The 11,933-nt window shown below is 36.3% G+C and overlaps 1 protein-coding gene across 6 annotated transcripts in view; it reads left to right on the forward strand.

Moving 5' to 3' along the window:
* Positions 1–6,890, forward strand: part of pde4cb (phosphodiesterase 4C, cAMP-specific b) — a 132,831-nt gene extending 125,941 nt beyond the window's left edge. For 4 of the 6 annotated variants that reach the window (XM_052101170.1, XM_052101172.1, XM_052101171.1 and 1 more), the window contains 2 exons: positions 453–635; positions 723–6,889. In XM_052101170.1, the coding sequence (XP_051957130.1) occupies positions 453–635; positions 723–1,130 (591 nt within the window). In that variant the 3' untranslated portion in view covers positions 1,131–6,889. Of the gene's footprint in view, positions 1–452; positions 636–722 lie in introns of all 6 variants that reach the window. The other 2 variants (XM_052101168.1, XM_052101167.1) reach the window with 1 other exon arrangement.
* Positions 6,891–11,933: the final 5,043 nt, after the last annotated feature.

Genomic DNA, 11,933 nt, shown 5'->3' on the forward strand with positions numbered 1-11,933 from the left:
TGAACATTACTACTGTTATCATCACATGACTGCCTGTGTGTACCTGTGTGAATTTCACCAATAGGTGAGAAAAGTCTCAAGTTTAAATCCAATAGGAGCATTCTCCAATAAACCAAGTAAAATCGCAAATGTACAGCAGTGGAAATATTAGGCACTGGGTAAATTTCATTATAGTTTAAGCTTCTAGCAGCAGAGGGTAACTTTTGAAGTTAAGCACTGAAACCTTGACCCCCTGGTTGAGTCTCTAAATTCATCCTTTTAAAGCACCACCACTAATTAAAGTTAAAAGACAAGCAAGCAAAGTAGTGGACCTTTTACCAATTAACGGTTTGGTGGACAACTAGTTGGCCTTCTTAATCCATCTCTAGCATCTAGAACCGGCTTGTAAGCTGTAATCAGTAAATTGCCAGTGTTCTTCAGATTTAATCATCTTTTGTCCTCTACTTGTAAAGGTGCTCCAGAACATGGTGCACTGCGCTGACCTCAGCAACCCCACCAAACCCCTGGAGCTCTACCGACAGTGGACAGATCGCATTATGGTGGAGCTCTTCAGTCAAGGTGACCGGGAGCGTGACAAAGGCATAGAAATCAGCCCCATGTGTGACAAACACACAGCTTCTGTTGAAAAAACTCAGGTATGCTGTGATAATATTGTTATAAATGTCTCGTATTCAGTATGAATGATTACTGTGAGTTTAATTTTTATCTCTGTGCATCTCAAGGTGGGATTCATTGATTATATTGTCCACCCTTTGTGGGAGACATGGGCTGATCTGGTCCATCCTGATGCTCAGGACATTCTAGATACATTAGAGGACAATCGTGAATGGTACCACAGCATGATTCCACGTAGCCCGTCCCCAACACTTGAGGAACAGGACCCACGGGAGATGATTGGCACTGGAGGCTCATCAGGAGAGAAGTTCCAGTTTGAGCTGACTCTTGAGGAAGAGGACGGAGAGTTAGAAGCTGAAAAGGAGCACACAGAGACATCAAGGACTATAGCGGACACCAATCATCCATCCATGTCCCAGAGCCTTACGCTTGGAGGCCCTCCTATTTTAGATTACAGTGAAAGAGAACTGGACCAAGAAATGACCAACATATCCATCATGCAGTTAGAAACTTAACATGGCCCTGTACTAACAGAGCTGCTTTAGTTGTGTTTCATTATCCCTGTCTCTAATGGAGCACTTGATGCTGACTTCTGGTTTTGAGGCCTTTGGTCATGCATGTCTGTGAGGACTACGAGACAGTAAGGTGTCCTATTTGTAATTACAGAAGGATGTTTGAGAGCCCTCCTTTTGTAGTCAATATGTTCCCTCAATACACTCTTTTGTCCTGCCTGCACTTGTATGGACTCCACAGCAGACATTTGGGACAAGGCCTTTTTCACAGTCAATAACTGGATGAGATTGGGATTAATTTGTTGGAAAGTACCTGTGTAGCTGCAGTCTATAAAAATCATCCACTACCAAAACTGGAGTATTGTCCTCATAAAAACTCTTGCTTTTGTTTGTTCTTATTAAATCATTGGACCCAAGGTTTATCTGAGCAAATGAGCCTGTATTTTAGAGCTACTGTATATTTGTGTCCTAGGCACAGAAATTGGCAAAGGACTGAGGAGGAACTTGTAAATTAATGTTTCGAGAGACACAGAGTCTTCCCTTGAGCAACTGTCCATGCCAATTGAAGAGGAAAGCTGATGTACTCATTATGTAACTGTCACTGAACATTTTCACCACACTCTACAATATTTATTATCTTGAAACTTTTTAATTTTGGATATCTTAATGCTTTTGCTTTTTTTGCCACTGAAACATTACCTAGATGATTTAACTGTCAAAATATTAGAATACCATATGGAGAATCCCTTTACATATGTCTTTGTACTGAAATACCTTTATACCTCGAAACATTAGCACTATGTAGACATGTTGATTATATCAATATAAATAGGATTGAATTATCCTCAGTGCTAATTTATGAATCTTTAAAAATCTTTGCAAAACAATTTTTTATTTGTTTTTTGCAAATCTAAATATCCCCACACTAACATCATCACTAAATCAATGTTTTCATGCCAATTCTCTCTGAAGTATCCATGTGTGGCTGCCTATCAGAGTCTACTTAGCTCGAGATGGAGCTCTTGTTTTAAAATTAATGGGAGAAATTGGAACACCCAATATGGTGGTTATAGAAAAGGAAGTCCTGCCTTACATGTCAAAGAGCCAGTCACCTTTCAGATACAGACAGCGGCAGTTAGTTAAATCAAGAATGCATTAGCTGGACCATGCCAAAAATAGGGGGCTAAAGAAGCACTATTTCTGATACCACTGTTGTCAGATTTTACTGCCAAGTTGAAATATGTCTTGATCATAATCTTGACCAACCATTGTAGTCTTTCCCCATTCAACTAGATAGGATATATACTTTTATGCTGTTCATATCCATAGAACAATAGCTGCTCGGGAGCATTCCAAAGATGGCCGCTGAGTGAATTGCCTTTACTTTGGTTCTATAAAAAGCTCTGACATTTTACCCTAAGGTCTGTTTCATACTGCACACATAAACAGCACTTCTTTATAAATATATGCAATTTCAGCGAAAAACAGCTAAGACATTCTTTAAAATGGCAGTATGTGACTGAAGGGGCTGGGGACTTGGAGGGCTGAACTGATATCTACTTATCTAGATATGCTTCTAGTTGTGCAATCATCTAAAATCGTATGTCAAAAACCTGCCCTTATTATGCTAAATGCAATTCAACATGTGCCTTGTTTTACCCACCCCATGAAATAAGGGCTGCCTTATAGGCAACAAAAGACGAGCATCTTTATTACACGCTTACATTATTATGGCAAATGAATGTTTATTTAGTCTATGTAGACTACGAACCACTGATTTATAATATAGAACTGGATTGCTGATGACGTCACTGCGCTGCCATATTGCTATGCCCAAACATTCCAGTGTGCCTATTGACTTAATAGAAAATCTTCTCTTTTCAAGCATTAGACATTCAATCACCGATTTTATTTCTACCTGTAAATTCCTACAATGCAAACATCCTAAACATTTTATTATTTATTTATTGAAAGTCTGGAATTTTATCTATATCAAATATTATACCTCTAACAAATTTCAGTGGTGAACAGATCAGATGAATGTAAACAAGTTCACTGAGACAGAGGTAAAATACAACATTTTCAGACTTACTTATTGTAAACATCGAAGTGGACCAACTTCGGTGGCAGTGTACTGTTGCATCAGCTGATCCAGTTCTACAGTACATGTATATATATATATATATATATATATATATATATATATATATATTCACCAACTACTTTTTTATCTCACTTTTTTATCTCAGAATGCACAGCACGTCGAACCTTGAGGCGGATGGGCTACAACACAGAAGACCACGTTGGGGGTTCCTACCATCTGTGTACTTCTGCAGAAATCGAGATTTATCAGACCAGGCTATGTTTTTCCAGTCTATAACAATCCAGTTTTGGCAAGCCTGTGCCCACTACAGCCTCAGATTTCTGTTCTTGGCTGACAGAAGTGGAACCCAATGTGGTCTTCTGCTGTTGAATTCATTCGCCTCAAGATTCAACATGTTGTGCATACTGAGATGCTATTCTGCTCACTGTACAGAATGGTTATTTGAGTTGCCTTAGCCTTTCTGTCAGCTCGAACCAGTCTAGGCATTCTCTGTTGACCTCTCTCATCAACTAATCGTTTTCGTCCACACAACTGCCGCTTACTAGATATGTATTGTTTTTGGCACCATTTTGAGAAACTCTAAAGACTGTTGTGAGTGAAAACCCCAGGAGATCAGCATTTACAGAAATACTCAAACCCGCCCATCTGGCACCAACAATCATGCAATGGATGAAATCACTGAGATCACATTGTTATCCCCATTCTGATGGTTGTTGTGAACAATAACTGAAGCTAACAGACCTGTATCTACATGATCGGATGCATTGCACTGCTGCCACACGATTGGCTGATTAGATAATCACATGAATAAGTAGGTGTACAGGTGAACCTAATAAAGTGGTCGGTGTGTGTATATCAGTTCTACGAATGCAAAAATTAAACTAAGGGGGCAGAAATCAGATCTAAGTGCCGGGTCTGTTCATAAGTGACTGAAGTGACTGAGCTCTCTACAAATGGTAGCATCATACAAATAGTGCTACTCATGCAAATTACAAAAGAGACTTGACTCGTATTACTTTGTTCGAATGGATGCACTGCACAGATCAATCGCGCCTAGCTTGATCCAATGCATGCTGGTTAGACATTTTGTCCGACTTTCTTCAGCGCCACTGCTGTGTCACCATGACATATGCTATCAAAGAACCACAAGAACGAGGTGCGACCAGCCACTTGGGTCAGCCAGACTCTCTGATGAAAATGATGACGTGCATGTCATGTTTATTCTGACACCTTTAGTTCTGATAACTCTCACAAATCCAGGTTTTTATAACAGTAAAATTCTATTTTCATGAAATCTTAAAGCGATATTTCACCCAAAAATGTAATTCTCTCATCATTTACTCACTATCCCAGATGTGTGACTTTCTTTCTTCTGCTGAACACAAATGAAGATTTTTAGATTTAGGTACTCACATTGTAAGTGAATGATTTGCTTCAAATTTTGAAGCTACAAAAGGACATAAATACAGCATAAAAGTTATCCATATGACTCCAGTGGTTAAATCTTCAGAAGCGGTATGATAAGTATTCATGAGAAACAGATCAATGTATATATAAAAAGTCCTTTTTTATATCTATCAATCTCCACTTTCACTTTCATTACCTTCTTTTGATTTTGTCAATTCACACTCTTTTGTGCTTAACAATTTATATTTTTCTCACCTACACTGAAAGGACCTAAAGAGCTGAAATATTTTTCTAAAATTCTTCATTTGTGTTCAGCAGAAGAAAGAAAGTCATATCTGGGATGGTATGAGGTTGAGTAAATAATAAGACAATGAAAAATTTGGGTGATCAATCCCTTTAATATTTTATATCCTGTTTATAAAATTAAATAATAAAATGATTTAAAATAATCTGACTCCTTTATTGGAATTACAATAACATAGGCTTTTTACACACTGGCACTGTATTAAGCAGCACATAACCTATTCAAATTAATAGTATTCTGGTTATTATTATTACATGAAACGTTCAAACGTCTGTCTATTTATCACATCCAAAATCTGCCATGACTGATGTAAGTTCAACACATTATAGGAAGCATAAAGTGTCTGATTTGACATCTCTCTTTCCATCTTCTCCCTTGACTACAACCGGCAAAGCTCGCAGATCAAGTCGAACACATCAACAGTAATGATACATGTGGTGGCAGCATAACTATGATTTCTTAAAATGGTGCCTACATAGGGAGCTCACTAGGTTTTGAAACAAAATACAATTTTAAAATAATACAATTGTTTTTATTATTTAAAAAAAACCTTCCTATCTAAAAAGATCAGCAGTCAGCAGCGCTGAGAAAGGAACTGTTGTCAGAGCTTACAATTACTTTAACTTTGATACCTTTATATCTGAAAGATATAAACTTGAAATCATGTTGATACTTTGTTTGCAATACAGTTCCATGTATTCTGAATTACAGTGAACATACTGTCTTTGAAATGTTTGTCAAACAGTAACAGTATACACTCAAAGCTGAAATTGTCACATAACCCTGTAGCCTTGGTCACACATTCTTAGAGATCAGAAATAAATGCCTGTGTAGAGCATACAGCCTTAAACCACATCCCTTTATCTTCAGTGCCCTTTCAGCAGTAACTGTGAGAGATTTTTTCTATCAGTTTGTTGACGTGATCTGTGTCCTCTTCTGTAATGTGTTTAGGGTTATTTACTGTATATGTTAATATAACTGATATTGTTGAAACTATTTATTCGGTTTGTTTACATGTCGAGGCCACATATGTGTCTGATTAGGGTGGCTTGTCACAGTGTGTGTTTGTGCCCTTTGTCTCCACTGTCAGAGCCAAAAAATACCCAATTCTTAATTCAGGTTGTTCTGAATTGCCAATAAATTATAAAAACATGGTTTTGTTGCATGGTTCTGAGCTAAGCCAAACATTCATTAATAAAACATGTGTCAAGAACAGGTAGGCACAAGAGAGCTCACCAGAACTCTGAACACTGGATGGCACAGAAATAGGGTTGCCACCTCTCCAGGATTTTCTGGGAAAATTTTCCTGATACTTTCACACATGAGCACTTTTTTATATTCACACTTGGAACCGCAACCCCATATAAAAAGAAAGTGATGGAACGCGCTCTCCTGTACCACTCTCTCAAATTAAAGATGAATTTTAGCGAATCAGTTCATTTGGATAATTCATGTATATAAAGCTCCTCTAAACCATCTTCTCCCTCTCATATGAATCATTCGGAAGTCTGATTTATTTTAGTGATTTGCCTTGTTTGGACGATTCATTTGAGTTTCATACAGAATTTGTGCTCCCTGGATGTCCTTCCTCCCTAGCCCTCTGGCTCGCGAATTTGGTGGAGGAATTCCCGACCAGACTCACTACGGTTATTAAATACTCTGTACTGGAATAGGCTCCACAGGTGTCGGTTATCACGGTAAACCCTGTGTCGTATTTTCCGCGGTACGGTCCCCCTCTCGGCGGATCCTCATCTCCATTGGGCAGTCCCCTCTGCCCCCGGTCACTGTGTTTGTAGAGCTCCTCCCTCACTAGGCAGGACATACCACCACGCCACTTCCATGTGTGGCTTGTAAGCCCATGTGATGTATTTGGATGTGGTCTCCGTGGGGTCTTTTCCCCCTGAAAGAATAGGATTGGAAAAGAACACCTTCCCCAATGCGTGTGATAGCGTTAGATGGCCCCAGCCACATCTAACACTCTATGGAGAGAAAACATAGAGAGAGAAAAGGTTGTGGCTGGCGCGGCCCGCTCTCATGCTTGTCACGTCGCTTGTTCCACCCCTCAGGGGTGCCGGGAATCAAAAATGCATATGACGTCTCATGCGGCTTTGGGGAAGCCCAAAGTCGCATGCAGCTTGATGCAGTCTGCTCCTTCGGGATGCAACAAAGCCCAAAGCCACATGCAGCTTGATGCAGTCTGCTCCTTCGGGATGCAACAGCTTGCTTGCACCTGCATCAGGAGTTCACGTAACACGGTTCAGTGTTGTGGCGTTATTGGATAGGGACCCCTAGTGTCACTAAATTGACACAATGTCGAATGAGTGACAGAAGGGGAACATATAGGTTACTGTTGTAACCCTACAATGTAGTTAGGCCCTTTTGTTAATAGCTTGTAACTACTTTTTTAAAGGATACTTTTAAATTTAAAAAACAACTTCTAAATTTCCGAGTACCTTTGGTTGGGGAGCCACCATTTCAATTCAAAATAGCTTATTATCATTACCTGGATACCTGGATTACCTGGATAAATTATATTTATTAAGGACTTTAAATTAAAATGGTTTTGTTTAGAAATTTTCTCATAAAATAGTCAATGCTTTAAAAATAAGCAGAAAATTTGACTCTTAAAGACATGCACGCACCCTTATGGACTTTGAAACTTTAGGAAATAACAGTGAAATGAGTCAGCAGAAGCAGCAGTCTGTTCTGGGCTCTAGTTCACATGTTGTCAGTCAAGGCTTCAAGGTGTGTCCATGAGATTGTGTACTTGCTGTCCTTAGATAAGATGAAGACAGACCCAGAGAAGACTGCTGGAGCACTTCCAGACCCTGCAGATGTCATCTGAGCAGAACAGAATGGAAAGTGTCCAGTCTCAGTTAAGTCAGCTCCACGGACCAGAACACCTACAGTAAAGAGATAAATGTCAACTAGATCGCCATCTGGAGGCCTTGGTAGAGCCTTACAGCAGACATCCCACAATAACTTGAAATTAACATAACAATATTCTCTTTGTGAGAATTATTTTTAAAAAGTACTTTTTTTATTATTATAAAATTATTATAATTATTTACAAAATGTTAAATATTGACATCTGTATTACACACCATTGGCTTTTCCATTAGATATATTTTAACATTTTCTTTAAAACTATATAAACACCCTAAAATTGACCACATAAATTAGATATGTACACAAAAATGACAGATGCACATTAGGTGTAGATTTGCAATGACAGGTTTTTAATGTCTGTTTTGAGAAAAATGTCATATAAATCATTTCTGTTTGGAAAGGTAGAGTACCATATGATTCAGGACTTTGATGTTGTATCCTGCTTTACAAGGCTATGACATTTCCATGTTTTTCAAGATATTAAATATTATATGTTTTTATGTTCGTCTGTAAGGTTTGACATGTTGCTTTAATGCTATTGAGAATAGCCGTAATATGTTGCAAATGTTTTTAATAAAAACATTATTCAATCACATCTGAACTGTGTCCTGTTACAAGTTTATGTGATTTGTGATTCATTTATCACTAAATGAAAGTTGACATCAGCCATGAAAATGAGATAAAAATCGTAACTGCATTTCCCATGTGGCTGACAGCATAAAGGCTCCTCTCATTCTTACCAATCTAATATTTGTGGATCTCTCAAATTATTTTTGAATCAACTTTCTGTTTATGACGTTCTTTGCATTTTGTTAATATGAAATGAACATGAAATCCTGTAAATATACGATAAATACAGTTTTTAGGCTGACTATTGGTCAGTTTTAACAGCTAATGGTTATAGAGAAGTGTTGTATCTTTTATTATTATTGTTGTTATTATTATTAATTAAGGTTGGTTACACTCTTAAGGAGTAGCAATGTTTCTATGTTTTATATTTCTATTTTCTGTAGAGCTGCTTAAGAAAAATACTGCATGAATATGTTTTAACTTTTGTGTATAGCCAAAATTGCCATGGTTATTTAGAATTTATTTTCTTTCTTTTTTTCAAATTGCCAAATTAAACATTTCCCTTCTTTTTGTGTTTTCATGCTAACCGATTAGCTTGCTAAAGTAACATACCCAAATTAGCTTTGCTAAGGTAACATACCCACAGCCAGTTACTTATAAAACAATCAATTTAGTTCTATATGGCAATATAGATATGGTAATACCAAGTACAACACCATGAATATGTGAATGGCTGAAAAGTACTCATGTTTATGTAAAGATGTTTTTGAATGAAGATATCTCCAGAGTTGGGAAGGCTGAATGTAACACATCATAAGAAAGTGTTTCACCGCTGTTCAAATGCACTTTGGATCACATCATTTATATGAATAAATGTTTTCCATCTGAAAGGAATAAATATTAAATTAAACAAATGACAATAAAATGCAAAGTAATCTCTTCAGTAATCAATTTTTTTTTAATGTAACTGTATTGTAATTACCAATTATTTAAATTGTAACTGTAGTGGATTAGTTACTTATATTTTGTATTTTAAACACATAATCCCGTTACATGTATTCCGTTACTCCCCAACACTGGATATCTCCTAATACTTTCCTACTAGCTCCTTTAGAATTTAAATGTATCTCCAAATGAATAAATTCTAGTAGTTATTCTGTTTTTTAATTAAAAAAATACACTTCCGACTAGTATGCATTACAACGATATAACTATTAATCAATTAAATTATTATTATTTATTATTAATTAAAATAACTATCTGAATAAGTAATAGCAAAATAAAAAAGAATCCTTTTAGCTATCATAACTTAGAGTTAGAATAACTATCCTGGATTGATCTTGTTGAGATAACTCAACTACACAAGATTTTGTTGGCTGAACTTTTTGTTATTAAACTTAGAAAAACTACGCACATGCACTGTGTCATGAATAAATTATTTAAATTGTAATTTTTACTGTGTGCTGCTTTTATTTTTGCTGTTGGTTGTTGTGATTGTTGTCACTTTCAGTTATTTTTCATGTAGCAATAATTCAAATCTCATCTTTTTTACTCTATGACATGTTTAATGATTGCCACCATCATTTAATAAGCGGCCCATGCATGTTTCCTTGACAAGCTTAAGTCCGAATATGATAGAGGGTTCAGTCACTGGTCTCTTATAATCATTTACCATCATACGGCACCTTACTTCACTTCTGAAAATGGGATAGCTCTAACTGCTTCTATGGTTATCAATAATATTAAATTATAATATAAGTAATTTAACTTATATATTCAGTTTGAACTGAATTAAAATTAAGTTGATTAAAGTCAAATTTACTTAGAAAATACATTATCTCATTACCAGGCATGATCATATTTTTATCAAGAAAATTCACGTTGGATCATAATTTCTTTTTTCTAGTATGACCTTTGATATTAGGGCAAAAATTGTATTCTACATAATAATTTTTTTATTGTTTTCCTGTAACAAATATCAAACAATCCTTAAAACAAAATAGATTTGATCTATCTTGTTTTAGAATCAACACTGTATAATATATTTATTTTTATTTAAATTGTATTTTTAACATGTGTATTTTGTTTTACTGTACTGGCAGAGTTTTTATAGTCAAAACAAGTGGAAAAAATCTAGTGCTGAAGAAGAAATCCAAAGTATTTAGAATACATTACTGACCTTGAATAATCTAACGGAATATGTTACAAATTACATTTTACAGCATGTATTCTGTGATCTGTAGTGGAATACATTTCAAACATAACCCTCCCCACACTGCATAAAACATATATACACTGACAACCAAAAGTTTGGAATAATGTACAGATTGTGCTCTTATGGAAAGAAATTGGTACTTTTATTCACCAAAGTGGCATTCAACTGATCACAATGTATAGTCATGACATTAACATGACATGAAAAATTACTATTACAATTTGAAAAAAACTTCTTAAACTAATTCAAATAGTTCTCATAAAAAAATCCTCCACATGCAGTAATAACAGCTTTGCAGATCCTTGTCACTCTAGCTGTCAGTTTGTCCAGATACTCAGGTGACATTTCACCCCACACTTCCTGTAGCACTTGCCATAGATGTGGCTGTCTTGTCGGGTACTTCTCACGCATCTTAGAGTCAAGCTGATCCCACCAAATATCAATGGGGTTAAGATCCATAACACTCTTTTCCAATTATCTGTTTTCAATGTGTGTTTCTTTGCCCACTCTAACCTTTTCTTTTTGTGTTTTCTGTTTCAAAAGTGGCTTTTTCTTTGCAATTCATCCCATAAGGCCTGCACCCCTGAGTCTTCTCTTTACTGTTGTATATGAAACTGTCAGCTGAGGACATGTGAGGTGTTTATTTCTGAAAGTAGAGACACTGATGTACATATCCTTTTGTTTAGTTGTGCATCTGGACTTTCACATCTCTTTCTGTCCTTGTTAGAGCCAGTTGCCCTTTGTGTTTGAAGACTTTAGTAGTTTTGTTTTTGGCAATTTCAAGCATTGTATACCCTTCGTTCCTCAAAACAATTATTAACTGACGAGTTTCTAGAGAAAGCTATTTCATTTTTGCCATGTTTGACCTAATCTTGACCTTAAGACATGCCAGTGTATTGCATACTGTGGCATATCAAAAACAAACACAAAGACAATGTTAAGCTTCAATTAACAAACCAAAAACAAGATGTGTTTGATATAATGGCAAGTGATTTTCTAGTACCAAATTAGCAATTTAGCATGATTACTCAAAGATAAGGTGTTGGAGTGATGGCTGCTGGAAATTGGGCTTGTCTAGATTTGATCAAAAATGGCTTTTTTCAAATAGTGATGGTCCTGTATTTTACATCAGTAATGTCCTGCCTACACTTTGTGATCAGTTGAATGTCTCTTTGGTGAATTAAAGTACCATTTTCCTTCCGAAACTGCCAAATCTGTACATTATTCCAAATTTTGGTAGCTAGTGTCGATGTTTTATTGCCTGTATGAAAGCAAGAAGTTATTTTTTTCAGTCATTGATAGGGTGGTTAGGAATTC

The sequence above is a fragment of the Xyrauchen texanus genome, chromosome 32, assembly GCF_025860055.1.
Source record: "Xyrauchen texanus isolate HMW12.3.18 chromosome 32, RBS_HiC_50CHRs, whole genome shotgun sequence".
Lineage (NCBI taxonomy): Eukaryota > Metazoa > Chordata > Actinopteri > Cypriniformes > Catostomidae > Xyrauchen > Xyrauchen texanus.